At 37.3% G+C, this 18402-nt stretch overlaps 1 protein-coding gene across 1 annotated transcript in view; it reads left to right on the forward strand.

Annotated features, from left to right (window-relative positions):
- The first annotated feature begins 547 nt into the window (after positions 1-547).
- Positions 548-18402, forward strand: part of nos1apa (nitric oxide synthase 1 (neuronal) adaptor protein a) — a 108502-nt gene continuing 90647 nt past the window's right edge. The window contains exons 1-2 of the mRNA XM_082137394.1: positions 548-1135; positions 1365-1436. Coding sequence (XP_081993520.1) covers positions 1031-1135; positions 1365-1436 — 177 coding nt within the window. The 5' untranslated portion in view covers positions 548-1030. The remainder of the gene's footprint in view (positions 1136-1364; positions 1437-18402) is intronic.

Below are 18402 nucleotides of genomic sequence, written 5' to 3' on the forward strand. Positions count from 1 at the left end.
AAGTAGGCTACATAAAAATAAATGGGAAAAAAAGTACAAACTTTTTAAAGTGAAAAAAGAAGAAATGTACAGGAAAGTGTCGAAGTTGAAGAAATAGCCTACTAAAGTTTGAACTCTTTAAAATGGGTTTAGCAGTTACGCCGAAAAAGTAGCATAGTGATATTGCCTAGTTAATATCTTGGCCTGGTTTCGCAGACAGGGTTTAGATTAAGCCAGGATTGGGCCTTAGTTCATTTAGGACGTTTAAGTCGTTTTTATAAACGTGCCTTAGAGAAAAACATTGATGGTGTGCATTTTGAGACAAAACAATGGCAGTGACATAGGATATGCCAGTGCAAGTTGTGTTCAGTTAAAACATCTCAAACATGCATTTTAGTCTGAGACTATGCTTAAACCTTGTCTGTGAAACCGGGGGTTTATGTATATTTTCAAGTGCTCTTGAAGCAACAATGCCAACTCGTCTCAGCTATTGAGCTATATCCACAGTATACCGAACTCTGCCACTAGAGGCCAGGCTCCGCTCTCCTATAAACACCATTGTTTGGTGTTGAATGTGAAGCGAGGTGTTTTTCTCCTCCTCCAAACCTGAAGCCGTGTTCCAATGAAAGCAGGTGGAATTCCCCCTTTCAACCAATGGCGCTCTGCCCTCGCAACAATTCCTTCGAAAAGGATGTGTGGGCTCTGTTATGGCGCTGCTGGCGTGAAGTTGTTGGGAACGGACTAGCCCAGGAAGCAGGATTTTGGCACTACTACACCAGCTAAAGCTTAGGGCTGCCCGCTTGAATGGGAACAAGTGAGCGGATCATTCATATTTGGTCAAACGTACACATTGGAAAGCCACTTCGGCGACGTCGGATTGAAGAAGATAGTGATTTCTACAAAAGTTGCTCTGTCAAAAGCGAGCACGCATGAGAAATAAGAGTGACCTCTGGCTAAAAAAAAGGCATGGATCGCAAGAGTTAGACTAAGTTCTGACTCCCCTCGAGCTGTTTGTTTTTTCAACTCTGGAGAAGGACGTAACACGGTCACCATGCCTGCCAAAACAAAATACAATTTAGTCGATGATGGACACGATTTGCGGATTCCTTTACATAACGAGGAAGCATTCCAACATGGGATTAATTTCGAAGCAAAGGTGAGTTTCTTTTGACATGAAGATGTTTTTCAGCAGCATGTTTTATTTACATCCTGTTGCAAAATCCTGTTTCCAGTCCTAGGATACATAAAGTTGTTTTGCCTTTGTTTACATTCCGTATTGTCAATTTAATTGAGCGCATGAGTTCTGATACCACATCTAGTTTTACTAAGCCCAACTTGTCGACAGGAGATCTAATAGATTTCATCTCGTTGGCTTTGATTTCCAGTATATCGGTAGTCTGGATGTGGCTCGACCCAATAGCCGTGTGGAGATTGTTGCGGCCATGAGGCGGATAAGGGTGAGTTTTTATGGTTCCAGTTTACTTTAACTGCTTCCTAAAGTCGAGTTGGCTTACAAAGTTTTCTAATGTCAGTCATTAGATGTATGTAACTGCCTTCTTGGTATTCCAATAAAGCGCTACGACGAAATGACTCAGTCTCTGTTCCGCACGGGTGGTCTTCATGCCTCGAGCAACAATCAAAATACAAAAGCAGGACAGATCAATGAGCAAATTGCCTACAAAATGAAATGATGGGATATTGATAGCCCTGTCAAAGTTGCTTTGATAAACATACACCAGTCCTGTAAGTTACGTCGCCTTTGGCTACCACAGTGTTTTGGGATTTCCATGTGTGTAAACAGAGAAGAGCTCTTTGAAGTGGGGGGTCTTCTAAGTAAAGCTCAGTTTTGGCGCCCACCTATCACGGTCGATGAGAATGCAGTGGCTTCCTATGTAGACCCCCCCTTGATATCTTACGTTTTGCTTTATTTTTGTTGTAATTTTGTTTAAACCCATTTTCCCAATTTAAAATCTTCACATTTACATGTAGTAATTAATGGGGTCTACAAGCTACGTTCTGAATCCCAGGGTCCCTATAGTGTTCACTGCTTCAGTTCCTACACTCAGTAGGTGATAATCTGTATTTCACTTTACTAGGCGCAATTTGCTTATCGAAATGCCCTACAACGTCATCAACTTTTAAGAAAATATATGATGAAGATGTATTATAAATTGTTTGTAGCTCATCACATTTGAAACCCCAAACTTTCTTTTACTTTATTTGACTATATTTATTTAACTTAATGACAGTATGCTCTTAAGTATTAAAGTAGAGGTAAAAAATAGTATGGAATTAATAACTTTTTATTCCCTACCCCCAAGTCTGATCTTCAAGGCAGCCTGTTGTTGTCAGTTAGCTGTATTAATGGCTGGTTATTGCTGTCAGGGAGGTTTTACCTGAACATACTTCCTTTTCCTGCTATACTTTGCATTCTATGGGCCAGATTTTGAGATTACAGTGAAACTTAATTCAGGGAAGTGTGATAAGAGGTGATTTGAATGTAACCATTGTAAGGCATTTTTAGTTTGTTTTTGCAACATCCTGGTTTCCAGCATGGCAGCAGACACCAGGTGCAAACGATCCTATTAACCTTTTCAGTGCGCTGGACCCCCTGCAATGGTCTGCTGGCTAAGGGACAACCATGCTTTTACAGCAGCACAAAACCAATCATCCTGTAGTGGTTAAGTAGTTTTAAGTTCAAGCAGTGACAGCATTGTTTGAGCTTGCAGTAGACTGCCCTATAAAGACAGTAACTTATACAACACTGATTCTGATAAATGTTTCTAGTTGGTGTTAACGCTCTTTTCTATAAATGTGAGCACAGTTAAGCCAATCCTTTCCTTCACTGGATGGATTTTGCTAACTGTTGATTACTTAAAATTTGTAGTTACTGCATTTTGTTGTTGCACTGCAGAATATTGTGTGTGATAATTACTTATCAGACCATGCATAAATGTGTTGCATACAAAACATTGCATTTTGAGGAGAAATTGTATGCAATAATGCTGACAAAAGAGATCCTACTTGTTTGATTTTAAGTCCCATTCACTAATTTATTTGGCAAGCAGCTTCTCTGTTTTGTCTTGTTTATTGCTCGCTGTTTGTTGCTATTGTGTACTTTAACAAAATGCACACCATGGCATATGATTTGTTCCAACATAGGACATTTCCATTATTCCAAGGAGTCATGTAACATCTACAGAATGCATTATTGCAGTTTGCAACTTTAGATTGGTAATTTCAATGTGAAAGCTTAATGTAAAGGGAGTAGTGCATAAGTAGTTAAATGTTTCAGTATAGTGCTTTCAGTTCTGTGGTATTTCACTTTGTAAGATCTTATGATTTGGTGTCTATGAAGGAAAGGAGAACATTTCAATGGCTGTCGGAAATAATTTCCGTTTAATCTGCCTTTTGATCTTAATTGCCATCACCCTGTCAAAGGAACTTGGGTCGAAGAGATCCGGTGAATATATTGGTTTCACTTCAAATCAGATAATGTAGGAGTGGAAATATTGAGGTGAGATCAGGAGCCTCAGACATTTTGGTCAATAGTTATGTTAAAAATTACAGACTATGTTTGTGCAGGAAGAGGTGATTTAGAGTTCATTGGGGAATTAAAAGGTTGAAGCCTATAATCATTGGTCATTTTCACCACACCCAGATTCTGTTTACCCAGTATAATGAGCTGGAGTCTGAAGTGTTTATAGGCTGTTGTCATGCTTTATTTGGTGCAAAAAATGTTTGTTAATCACCAAATAATAGATATAAAAGTGTAAATGAATGTCTAGATCCCCTATAAAAGCTTATCTTGTTCCCTTCGCTGTCTGAACAAGAGTTAAGTATTGTAGTGGTTGATTGTGCTGTCAGTATCTTAAGCTTCACTTTTCTTCCACATGATCTCTCCCAATTAGCCTTTTTTATTTTTATTATTGAGCATCACAATATATGGCATCAAATCCACTTAAGCCTCAAGCCTTCCTTGACTTCAAGCCTTTTTAGTGTCAAGCAGCAGTAGTGGTTTGTTTGATGCAAATGTGTGACACAAACCCTAACCCAATGTGACAAGTGGAGTAAATTATAGGCCTACCTTAATTTTTACTCTAGCTTCACTGATTACGAGATACCTAGGCTAGCAGACACCTTGTATGCAAGAACCTGATCGTGACATTATTATTGTGGCGATGATTAGCATTGAGAAGATGTTGCTGTCAGATTTGGATAGGGAAAAATGTACAGTCTTGCAGTCCTCTTGTAAAAGCTTTTAGACTCTTTTGCATAGCCCAGCATACTTTGCTCTTATTGCTGTGTCCCAAATTTATTGCATTATATATTGTTAGCTTTAAGATGGTCAAACCTCACTCTTTGGAAAAATTGATGACCTGCACTTTAAAAAAGCACCTTAATTAACTGACTGATTAAGTGATGTTGGAATGAATTCCTTCACGTTGAGGTCTCTCCTCTAACACTGTGGAAGTGGAAATGTTGACAACTAACTTCTAGTTATTGAATATAATTTTTAGGAATTTTCTTCCTTTTTAGGAATTGAGTCAAGCTAAAATTAGGTGATATTTCCTTGTTGTGATTCACTGCTGTTGTAACTGGTGGATTCTAGGGATGGGCATTCGATTCAATTTTCTTAGTCGATCGTCGGGAGAATTAACGATCGACTATCGATTAATCATTAATATTTTTATATTGAAATTCATTATTTCTTTAACTTTTTATAAATTAAAAATGCAATGAAAATACAAAAATACAGTTTGTTTGTCCTCGATGAGATCTTTATTACAAGAAGATCAACTTGTGGCAGTGAAACTGGACGTTCGGTAGACTTGAAGATTCCTGCGGTGCTCTAAACGTTCGCCGGCGTTCTTAAACAGAGAGAGACCCATGGCCACTTCATCCGTTTTCTGTGATCGGATAGCTATCCGGTCGTGAAAAGACCAAATCTAAATGCCCTCCGAAACGCATTCGAGACGGATTTAAATCCGATCGCTCAAACCACTTCAGGAGGAGATCTGAGACGCATTCCAGACGAAACTGGACAAGAGTAAATGCATCTGGTTGTTGAAACCACATATGAAAATTTGACTTATCCCCAAAATGATAAGAAATAAACGTGTGAGAGCGTGTTATAGGCTATATGTCATATCCAGATATGACGACGCTACTTCAACACGCATCACCACAGATGAACATCTATTCATCAAGCCAACGTGCAAACTATCGCAAATCAAAGTGAAAGTCATTCATCAACACACAATCATCTTCATTAAAAGTAAAGAACCGAAATGATCTTACCAGGGCTGTTGCCGCAATATCTTGTTGCGGTCTTTGATTTAGAAATTTTCGCTGATGATCAATAAAATGCAGCTCATATCAGTTGCTTTCGATGACGTTGCAACAATTTAAATATGCATATAGCGCGGGAATTCAAGATCGGATTTATATCCGTTTTGCAAAAACACATTTATGTGACCAGGTGTAAATGGAATCGTTTTGATAAATCAGATAGCTATCCGATCTGAGAAAACGCATGAAGTTCCCATAGAACTTCTGCACCAGTCTACTGATTTCTGTTGAGAAAGATAAGCATGTTGACATGATCTGGGATCAGACGCGACCGCAACCTGGTGACAGCCAGTCCAGCCGCCGAAAACCCCCGCTCTGAGGGGACTGACGTTGCCTCCGCGCTAAAATTAATTCCATTGCTTCAAGACTCACACTACGCAACGCAACCTGCATTAGTTTAATCGATAACAAATAAACGTGATCGACGAAATTCTTAACGATCAATTATCGATCGTCGATTAATCATGCCCATCCCTAGTGGATTCCAGTCCCAGCTGAACCCTGTCTGAAAAATGAAGATTATGTTCATATTAGGGATGTCAACGATTAATCGACGATCGATTAATTGTCGATAATACATTTAATCGATACAACTTATCGATCATCGATTAAGCAGGTCTTCATGCGCGTGCGCGCTGCTCAACCGCGAAACTTGTAAAGCGAGCGAGCCGGAGTTATGTTTGGGACCATTTTACACCTTCATCATGACTATAAGTTTGCGTGTGCATTCGCAGCCTTTTGTTTTGTGCAAATGTAAGTTGTAATACTGTTTATTTTCTGTAGGCCTATCTATATCTGACTGATCTCATATTGGATGCATTTGGTTAAGAATGAACTCTGTAGTAAAGCGTCAGCTTCAGCGCGCGCAGCTCAAACGGCAGTGCACGACTAATAATGACTATTGGGACTGTAATATCACATAACATTATAAAGAGAACAATATTGTAATAAAACATTGTGAATTATTTGGGTTTAGTTGCCGTGTCGCGTTGCTCCAGGAAGAGCGCGTCCACAACATGAGTAGTTCTGAATGAATGGCACGTAACTTAGTTCAAGTTCACTTGTGCATGAATTTGCGTCATTTTGTGCAGATATAATTTGTAATATTATGTTTATTTTGAATATATCTGAATAATCTCATATAGGATGCGTTTCTTTTAGATAAATAACGTGCTAGCAAAGTGCTCCAGTTTAACGGTAGCAGATTCATTCAGCGCGTGCAGTTGTTCCAGGAAGAGCGCGTCCACAACAGTCACACATTCTAAGCGCATATGAGGCGGCGTTGGCGACAAAAATAATTCATTTAATTATCAATCACATCGAAACATTTTACAATCCTACTAGCCCTTTATTTATATTTAAAACCATTCTAATTGATTTGGTGAGGAACATAGCGTTTTGAGCAGCATTTGCAGACCCTGTCATGCTGTCATAGCCACTGCAGTGGACACATATCGCAGTATTAAGGCTAACGATTAATCGATTAATTGATCGTTAGTTTAAACGACGATCGATCATGGGAATTTGTGAAAATTGACATCCCTAGTTCATATGCTATTAAAGACATTCTCTGCATCTGAATGTGAAGACCATGTGAAGCTCCCCTTTTCCCTTGATGTGATGAAAGTATGGTTCACAACGGATTTCTATTCTATAGAGGTTAGGAAGAGGGCTAAGGGGCAACATTTGGGACATGGAACCTCTGAAGTTGTCACTGAATAGATGATTTTCTGTTCTCTTTTTAGCTATGTTGAATGAAAGCAGAAAGGTCATGAAGAGTGTTCTAATGCCTCTTATTGATTCTCCCTTTCTGTCCCTTCATCAAACCCATTTGGGCGTAACACTTAGTTTAGATTAACTGTTCCCATTGGTTCATGTAGCCTATAACTTTGTTATTTGAGTTTAAAGTCATGATGGAACAGAAGTAGCGACAGATCTTTTGTTCCGTATGGTGACATACATTTGAGTGTAACGGATTATCAGGAAGAAAAAAAAGTAGAGCTAGAATAGTTGGTTCTATTCATCAATCATCAGTTTTTGGATTTTGAGATGTGGGCTCAAAAAGTGGAGCCAAATGAACGTGCACTTGATGTCCCTCATACTTCACAAGAGAGAAAGGTCACGGATGAATTGTTCACATTAATCTATATGCATTTAGAAAGTAGATGGGGTGAATTTTAAGTCTGGAGATTGGCCAAAATAAAGCAAACAAAAAAAACAGCTGGTTGCCAATTGTGTGTTTGGAATAAAACCTTGCCAGTTTTGTTTTATTTTGGCTGATCTCTCTTCCGGACTTGCACACAAACTGCATTGCAATAATTTCCCAAAATGTCATTTGTGTGGAAATATTATGAACTCCGTAACCAGGACACACTGAAGACTGACACAAGGAGGAGTGAAAATTCTGTAGGCACAGCAAGTTCACGGTTCACAAACAATGCCCTAAATATTGAATTGCGGTTTACATGTATTCTCTAAAGGGAACTGACTGTCTTCAGAAAAGTTTCGATGGCATTTTATTTTCCTCTTACCTCCATGTAATGTCTAATAAAGTAGTGTTTATAAGTGAAGCGCTGTATTATTTACAGCTGTGAATTTGCTGCTTTTTTTTTTTTTTATTCAGCCCACCTGCGGTTTTTGTTTTGCGCATGTATGTTTTATGTAGTATAATTTCACAAACCTAAAGTCAGACCATTCTGTAGTGTTTTTGCTTTAAGTCTTGGAATTAGGCTATACAATCTAGCCTAATCAAAACAACTGCTCTTCTTACATGTGTTGTAGCATCTTTGTTTGATCGTGATTAAAGCAGCGCTCAGTAGCTTCGGGATTTCTTCGCTGTATTCTCGCTTTTTGCTCACAGGTTTCTCTCTAGAGCTCCCCCACAGCTTCGGAATAGATATTTGACAACACTGTTGTAAAAACTCGTTGGTGATTCTCAGACACCAGAGGCTATAGATCAACGACATCAGAGCAGATGGGACATTCTTTAAAACGTCTTCTTCATTCGGGTTCGAACAGCGTAAGGGAGCGCAATAATGACAGCATTTTAGCAGATTTCTTTTGGCCGTAAAGCAATTGTTTACATCGCGAGACTTCCTGATGCAGCGGCCGGCGGCCCGCCGGCTCAAAGTTGCAAGTGCGTATTTTCCGCTCACGGGCACCAGGGGGGTGCGAAACGACCACCATTCAACCCGAAATAAGTAATATAACCATTCCAATGACTCCGAAGCTGTTCAGTTAAGGTAAAAAAAAGTTACTTAGTTCACCTTTAAAATGCAGTGGTTGCCTCTAATTTCAAATGGCTACTACTGATACGTTTTGTTTAAGGTCAAAGGCAACCCGTATCGGAATTGGGATATTTGCTTGTAAAATCAGCAATCACAATCGACCGTGAAAAACGTGATTGGTGCATCCATAGTTAATTTTCATTTCATTCTGACTTGAGAAAAAAAAAAAGGCTTTTTTTTGTTACGACAGGCCAGTATTTGCCCATTTTCCTTTCTTCTAATCAAATGGATAAAAATGGATATCCTCACTAATATTCACTTTTTTTCATCTGAATTAAACTGGATGACATTTGACAGTGTCATACAAAATCCAGCCGTAAGAAAGACTTTTGGCCAGGATCCATTCTGTTGACGTGCCCTCATTTTGTCTCCAAAGAGCCTCTTTAGATTTAGAAAAGCTCTCTATCCCCTCAAGAACTGAACATCCTCTGTGTAACATTGACTAGCGTCAGAACAACAAAGCCATAGGATACTCGAGCCCGTCCCCTTCTTAACCATAGTAACGGAGAACAGTAAATTGACTCATAACTCTCCTCCTTTCTCCTTGGAGTGTCTTTGCCTTGCGATCTGTTATACGGGTTGTTTTCACCCCCATCAAGCACAGAGCAAAATTTCATCTTAAAAACATGTTTTGTGTGTGCGTGGGTTTTTTAAATGTACCTCATTTTCTGAGACCTTTCATTGTAACAAATGAATATTCTGGCCTAATTTGATCCTCCTTTTTAATTAACGTCTCCAGTGGCTCAGAGGTATAACTCATTCCTTGTGATTTTCTTTCTGTGAGGGTAAAAAAAAAGTCATTAAGCATCTCTGAGAAAAATCCAGCAACCCGGTTCTGTTGCATATTGAATTTTTCTTTTCTTTTTTTTTTTAAGCCAGGGCAAACGTGATTAATAATGTCCTTGATGCTATAAGAAAACTTGATCACTTGATAAATTAAAGATTCAAGAAAACACCTCCATTTTATGCGGTTTATTCAAGTTGAATGACCCCAGCGCATCACTCACTGTAATCCATCAATAAACACCACATCTGTTGATCTGTGGCTCTTTTTTTTTATTTTTTTTAATTTTTTTTTAAATACTAATGAGTTTATCACATAAGTTATGTCCCGCCCGCACAATGAAGACCCTTCTTTTGCAGTGGTTCAGTCACTGTGAATGTCTGTATACCGTGATTTAGTGCTTCTCTTTACAGCTCTCATTCTAGTGTTGTGTTTAACCCACTTCATACCCTGGGGTGATTTACTGTCTAGTTGTGTTTATTTGAGTCTTCATAGCCCGAGCATTCTTTGGTTTCTGATCGAAGACATGGGTGGCCTCATCAAGACGTTAGAGTTGCCATTTTAAGATTGATAGAAAAAATATCAGCAGTTATATTACCATAATTGTGAGATTTCAGTTTCAAAACATTTTTATGGCCTATTTAACCTTCTGTTTTCCAACACAATATATAAAGCCCCTCACCACAACCCTTGGTGTAGTGCTTTTATAGCCTACCTTTAGCTTTTTTAATTCTGGTGACTGCATTCAAGCTTCAAAATTCATTAAAGTTGTGTTCATCTGTGATAATTATCTTGATGGACAAAATGGGCATTTATCATAAACTTTTGTTGATCACAGAGCTTTTTTTTTTTTTTTTTTTTAATCCAAAAGCCAATGGGAAAATCCTATTGGGTTTTTGTCGAGGGAACCAGCGTGATGCTAACTGCCATACCTGCACCACTCTATTGTGCTGGGTTAGATCCTACTCTGAAGTAGGAGATAATATAGTTCCCCCAAAAGGCATTCCTAGAACTAAAATCATTCCCAGTTCCTGCGGTGCGAACATGCCAAAAAAGCAGGTTCTTCCGCCATTAGTTCTAGGAATAATGAAAAGGTTCCTCTGGTGCAAAAGCCCTTGTGTTGGCTAAAGGCATACTGCATTAATATGCATTATTTGTAAAAGGCAAATGAATTGCCTTTCTTCACTTGATAGATGTTAATTTATTAATCAGAATTAAATAATTATCTGAAATTTGCCAAATGTGTAAATGGGTTTTTGCCAAGTGTTCATTGGTATTATCATTACACTTTTTTTGTTGTTGCATTAAGTCCTGACAAGCTGTCATTAAATCAAGGGAAAGCCTTCTTTATGCTGCCGAAGTAATGAGCCTGTATGTGAACAATCATAACGGTGCACATTGTCTTCTGTCTAAAGTCTTTCCAGACCTGTCATGTCAGACTCTGTGATGCAAATTATTTGCACTTGCTTTTAAAATAATCTATTGAAACATTAGTTGTCTGCATTGCAAACTCTGTTTTAATAATTAGCCTGAAGCATTTGTTTTTCTTATCCTTTGAGTCCTTTCTCCATATTCACAGCTACTGTGGTCCCATGTTTTGCCTTTGATTGTTCTCCTAACAAACTTTCATCTTCACTATTTGAAAAAGTCACGCAAAGAAAAAAACGGGAAGAGCGTTCCAAAATACAGTGATTTTGCACTTTAAAACAAGTTAACATTCAGAATGTGCCTTGCCTTTTTTGCTGTCATGTGATCTTTCTTACCAGGTTTATCATTGTGACGGCTCAAATCGTGGCATGTAGATGGAAATAGTCCTTTTTTTTTTTTTTTGGGTGAAATTAATTTAAACAAGTCAGTAAGTTTTGCAGTATTCATGCATTTTTATAGAGATTTACCTTATTTACCTTAAAAAATAGACAGATCTCTTGTTTGCCCTTGTGAACAACAAGATCCAAAGTGATTACAAAACTACTGTTCAAGTATAAAAGTGGCAGAATGTTCAAGTATGAAATTAATCAATTACAAATAACTGCAGCTCTAGCTACTTCTGCTTATTGCAACGGCTCAAACCGTGGAATGTAGATGGAGTCATTCAATTTCAGAGAAAGAAAACATTTTCAGATATACAGTGATTTTTTTTTTTTTTCAGAATTAAATATTTATGCTCTTCACAGTTGATACAGGTTTTTGATGTTGTCACATCACATGATAGTTTTTTATTTTTTATTTAAACCATGTCATGTAGTTGGGAAAAGTCGTGCAAAGAGAATTTTTTGGGGGGGTTTTATTCATATAGGCTACAAAAAAATAATATTGGATTTAACTTTTGTTGCTGTCAGATGATCTATCTTATATTGTTGTGTTAGCTCAAACCGTGGCATTTAGTTGGAAAGAGTCATGCAAAGAAATAAATAATAGCATGTTCAGAAAGTGATTTCCAGAATAAAATACTCATTTTGCACTTTAACACCAGTATAATGCAGCTTTTTGATGTATTCATATACAAAACATTCAGATTTGTCTTGCCTTTTATTTCTGTCACATGCTGTTTCTTTCCGGGTTTACCATTGTGATGGCTTAAACCGTGGCATGTAGATGGAAAGAGTCATACAAGGAAAAAAACTGAAGATGTTCAGAAAGTTTGTCATGTCATTTTTTTTTCATGTCATGCTCTTATCAAATTTAACATTGTGGCAGCTCAAGTCATGGCATGTAGATAGGAAAATGAATGCAAAGAAAGGAAAAGAGAAGAATATGTACAGAAATGCAGTGTTTCTATTTCTGCTGTTCCTAAACCCAACCCATTGTTCTTTTCCTAAACCCAACCGTCCCATTGTTGTCCCGTGTGTCATGGAAACGTAAGGCCACCCACAACCTTTTCCTTAACTTAAGGGCCCGTGTTCATTTCACGGAATTCTTCCATGGGCCTAACCTACTGTTAGAGAGTGGATTAGAGAATGTCTACATACAAGTTTAGTTTTGTATGTTTTCACAGGAACTTTCTTACCACATTTACCATTGTGACGACTCAAACCGTGGCATGTAGATGGGGGGAAAAGTCATTCAGAAAAAGAAAAAGAGAAAAACATGTTTAGATAACATGAGTTGAGAGGACTGTTAGAGAGTGGATTTACATTTTCAATCAGCCTGTCTGCCGTTTTTGTTCAGACCAATGCAACATTCTGACTGATTTGTTTATGCACTGTTCTACATTTTAACCAGTTGATGAAAAATAAGCTAATGTGAGTTCTAAAAATAAAGTTTGGATAAGTTATCTAGAATTGTTCACAGAGCACCTATAATTTATAGTTTTGACCTTTAAAAAAAATAAAAATTTAAGAGGCTGAAATGTGAGGTTTATAATTTTATCTAAAAAAAATGATCATAACTTAATTTGAACATGTAGTATGTTCATGTTAGTGTCAGGTTTTGTAAGGGAAGGATGAGGCAAGGACTGCGGAGTTTTAACGGGCTTCTTTATTAATATAAAATAAAACAAAAACTATCCTATGGGGGAAAACATGACCAACAGCTGGTCTGGGCAGGAACAAGCAAAGCACATAGGCAACACACCATGGGAACATTTGACAACGAACTGGGACAGGACTGAGAATAAATAGGAGACGAATTGAGGAGGGTAACAACTGGAGAGCAGGTGGGGAAAATAAACCAATAATCAGATCACAAGAAGGGCGGTGTTAAGACAATATATGACATCGGAGCACATAAACAAACAAAACAAAGCCATGTGCTCGCACAAAACATGAGACAAACACACAGCCAATGAGAGCTCTCACAAGACTGCGTGTCCACACAAAACACGACAACACCAGCCAGTGCTATGGAAAGGAGGACTTTTCATTTGTTGCATTTCTCCCTATCTGTCATGGCACCTGACATTTTTGATTCATGTCCTCATTGTCCTGGTTTTATATGAGTGGACTGAAGCTTTTAATGTGGAAGGGTTAAACTGAGGCAATTGATTTGATGGTGGTTCATCAGCTGAATAACGATCCTCACTATGGTTAATGTGGAGTTGTGGAGTTATGCAGTGCTGGGACTGACATGCAGTTTGCTGAAGTAGACCTATGGAGAGGAGCTGTGGGATTGTTGTATTCAAGCCAGTTGGGGAAATTCTTATTAGCTTTTTGCTTAATTTAACCTTGAAAGGGTTGACATTGACAAGCATCTGTTTTAGTACTAAATCATAATTTCATATGTTAAAGACACCAGCAGTTTTGAGACACCTATTTTGTTTTCCATATTTTACAACAATCGTAAAGTCGTCAAAAATAAGAATGATACACATAAGTATAGATGTATGTAGTAACAAAAACAATCTATTACATATTTTATTCAAAGTACCACGTTGTACTGGTCCAACTCATTCAATTAAAAGTAAAATAAATATATATTAAAATATTTATTTATGATAAACATTTAAGATCACTCAAACAGTACTTTATCAAGACATCTGTAATAAGTTAGTTGTATTTATAACTTTTGATATTCATAAGTTCATATTCATATGCCCAATTCTTTGTCCTGGAGTAGATAAGCCATACATCCACTTATGATTTCAGATATTAAATAAACTTGTCATAAGTACTTTTAAGTATTAATTAGATGAATTGGTTTGAAATTATCTTCTGTTCTTCATTCAGTTTTTGTAGTTACCTGAGCCTACATTACATTTAAAGGGATGGTTCACTCAAAAAAAAAAAAAAAACATTGTTATTTTACTCACCATAAGGTAATTCCAAACCAGTAGGACTTTCTTCTGTGAAACACGAAGGGTTATTCTTTAAAAAAAAAATGTTGGTAACCAAACTTTCAACGAATGGGCAAAAAAAAAAAAAAAAAAACATCTCAAAAAGAATTCTCAAAATATCTTTTGTTTTCCACAGAAGTTATACAGTTTTGGAACTTCATTAGGGTAAGCTAATTAATTGTATTAATTTATTTTTGGGTATAAGGTGTCCCTTTAAAGTGTAACATTGATACAAAATATAACTTTAATTAGCCCTAAATAGGGTTGGGAATCGTAAGAAATTTTCCGGTTCCGGTTCCGCCAAACAATTCCAGTTCCCATTCAATAAAAATGATTAAAACAACAAATCAAAATTAGTTTTATCAGACAATAACTACTCAAGATTTTGCTTTAGTATAATTTTCGGGACAATTAGGGACGAATTCGGGATTCGCAACAGCTTAGATTTCGGGACTGTCCCGAATTTTCCGGGACATCTGGTCACCCTATGTGTGGTTGAAAAGACTGTGAAAGTAAAGCTGTTTCATATTGACAACTGCTCTATCTGGGTCAGCGACAGTGCAAACACATTTGAATGTTCCGGTGTGAAGTTTTTGTTATTTAGGAAAAAGATTGCGTGGGTGTTTGAAAAGTAATTTCTTTAAAATAAAATATCTCCCTTTGCTTTGAACTTTGAGCATTGTAACTTTGCAGATGTTGTTTATGCTCAAACAGCAACATTACACACTAAATAAAGTTAAAATAGTGAAATCATAATCAACCACCCCTTTAAAAGATAAGCTCCCAGCACTTCGCCCACACGTCGCACCAGAACTGTTTTCGGAACCGAAACTTAGGAATTTCGCACGATTCCGGTATTTTCAAAAACACTGACGGTTCTGGATGAGAACCGATTATTGGTTCACAACCCTAGCCTTAAATAATAAACTTTGAATTCCATTGAAGCCAGAATAGCAGCATGAACACCCTTTGTGTTTGAGCAGGTAATGACATTGGCAGATGCTCTGTGATTTATCACATACTGTTGGCATGAAACAGTAACCACCCTCCATTTACGCTGCCCAGCCCCCAAACCATATGCTCATACAGCGCTCGTGGAGAACTGGAGTGTATGAGCAGGAAAGCTGGACGGGAGAAAGGAAGTTAAAGAACAATGAGACCAAGCTCACTGAGATGAGGGATGGTGTGTACATACCTACAGCAGTGGCCTGGGATGATTATATCACTGCTTTGGCCAAAATATCAGGCCTGTCAGGAAGGAAGGAAGGGGATCCACAGTTGGTCCATGCTTCGCTTGTGTATAGTTACACCAACAATAGCGACTGTACTAAAGACCACGCCTATGTCAAATACCAGGGACAAGGAAGTGGTTTGGTTGGTGTTCAAAAGATTATAATGTTGATAGTTACCATTTGGAATTATTGAGCTATCACTGCTATTCACCTCTTATTCTGTTTCATCTGTATCCATAACTTGCATTCCAGAAAAGTCTACAGGCTGCGTGTGTCTTTCCAGTTATATACTGAGACTGTACCAAGTACAGTGCTCACCGAAGCTGAAACAATTTGCCCTCAGAGTAATTGGTTGAAATGAGGGATTACTGCCCTGCCAGAACCTATTGCATGTCATCTGGGCAGGTAGACGGCCTTGCTGACCCCTCAAGGCATGTGTCTGCATTTAAGCGTCTCAATAGGCAAGGAAATTACAGGCGCCTCTGCCAGTTCAGGAAATAATGCGACCTATACATTTTAATGATGAGAAGCTCCTCAGTTCTGTGACTCTATGAGGGCCAGTGGTTAGCCAGTAATTGGTGTCATTTGCACAGCCTTAAATAAAAATCTGCCCAAAATGAAAATATTATCATAATTTACTCACCTTCATGCAATTTTATGCAATTTTTATTTTATATAGCCTATAAATATTTGTATTATTAATTTATTCCTGTGTTGTCAAAGCTGGATTTTCAGCAGCCATTACTCAGTCTTCAGTGTCACATGATTCTTGAGAAATCATTCTAATATGCTGACTTGCTGACACATTTCTTCTTCAGTGTTTACAACAGTTATGCTGCTTAATATTTTTTGTGAAAACAGTGGTACATTCTACAGGATGCTTTGATGAATGGAAAGTTCTATAGAACTTAATTGATTTTTTGTTACAATGCGAATAAGTCTACTGTCACTTTTTTCATGCATCCTTGCTGAATGATTTAAAAGTATTAGTATTACAAGTATTAATAAAAGTATTAATTTCTTTAAAAAAAAATCTTATTGATCCCAAAGTCATAGTTTGTTTAAGGTTCCTGACAGAACCAAAAAACATTAAAGTAGTTCATATATACAATTTAAATTTGAGTCTATTCCTAACACAAAGATATGACTTTAGAAGACTTTGAATATAGCACACAAGTTGCTTAGACTACTTGTTGATGATTTAATGGTTTATTTATTACTTTTTATTTATTGGAGTTTGACCTTAAAATCACCATCTACTTGGACATGGACATTCTGCCTATCTCCATTTTTGTTGAAAATATGCAAAAATTTTGCAGTAAATTTTAATTTTTGTGAGCATATAATCTGAAATAGTAATGTAATCATCCTCTGTTACACTTGGTCTCATTCTTATAATTGCTGTTTTTTTGTGCTGTGTTTTTGGTGACTATTTTCCTCCCATAAGCGAGCAGAGAAGAGAGTTTTTGCAAGCGGTGTAACTAAATGAACACAAGCTGCATATCGGCTCTTTTATGGCACTAGCTGATTCAATTTCTACGTGCGCCTTCTGGTGTCCCTCAAATGCTAATCGATTAGATGCACCAATTAAAGTCTCTAAGCCACAATAACTTTCCAGTGTAACGTCCTGCTGTGGCCACAATTATTACAATGATATGGGCTTGGTGTTTACCATTGATCTTAAGTTAATTTGGGATAATGTTGCGACCTATGGCTTTCAACCATCGCTATGATTAATGCCTTCATATTCTCCCACTGGCATATGCTTTCTGCACCAATAGTCCCATTTACTTATAATTATTTACACTTTCCTCATACTTGACTTGAATTGATGATAAAATCAGTAAAACACATCTCTTGACAACATTTTTATTTTTTTTATGCACTGATGTTGTATTTGAAACTATTATACTCGTTTATTATACTTTTCAAATTGAAACAAGGGCTCTAAGGTCTCTAACTAGATTTCAGAGCTAAATGTTTCTTGGGAGACTTTTACGACTTCCACCAGAATGGTTGCGTATCAGTAAACTACCGCTACTCTTATCTGTCCTTTTCGGAGATTAAAAATGAAACCGTTGAATTACTCGCTCTCTCATGCGCATAGTTTTATATATTTAGATATTAAGGGGATTATAGTGCAGTGTCATTTAGATTGCTCAACAAGACGGCGGCAGCATTTGTTTCCGGCCTGGAACCATCTTTTCTGCAGTGGAAATGTGTGGAATGGTTCAGATACAGGCCAGGAACCTGCACTGGAACAGTGTCGGTGGAAAAGGGGTATCTGAAGGCAATGTTTGCTCTCTGGCTTACAGATAAGCTTAATTAAGTAGTGGCCTAGGCTGTCTTTGAACTTTCCATCAGTGCAGATTAAGCTGGATAGTTATTTTATTAAAAACTTTATCTTCAAACTTAAAAAACAGACCATCTTAGACCTATACAATCTTAAACATTAATTGGGCAAGTTAAAGCAAGTTTTCTGAGTTTTGTATTACTTCTGCATTTTTGATGAGGCCACAGATGTAACAATTCTCAGCCATTGTTTTGGTTATCATTATCTCTCTCTTTTTGTTCGAAGTACTGTAACAGTGTATTTGAAAATAGCTTGAAAAGAGAAGCCTGTTTTTGAACTTGGCCATTTTTACCAGTTGACATCTAACTCCTGATGAGCCTCTGTATGATTTGCAACCAAATGTTTGCAGTCTGAAGGATTTCAATTGGATGGTCACTTAAGTCTTTATGGAGTTCACAGCATAGACATTACAGCATGTCAAGAGTAAAATAGCCAGGAACAGAATATTGAATGTTTAGAATTTTAATTTATCTGTCAAAATTATTTAAACACTGTTATGGACGTTTTAGCTGACAACATTGACATTGCCTAATAGTTAGTTTATAGTAATAGTTGATTTATTGCTAACTCATACTCTGTTTGAATTTTAAATTCTGTATAAAGAAGTTTGTTTATGAAAAATTATTTATGGCTTTGTGGTCCTT

Source organism: Leuciscus leuciscus (genome assembly GCF_965113295.1).
Source record: "Leuciscus leuciscus genome assembly, chromosome: 14".
NCBI classification, from domain to species: Eukaryota; Metazoa; Chordata; class Actinopteri; order Cypriniformes; family Leuciscidae; genus Leuciscus; species Leuciscus leuciscus.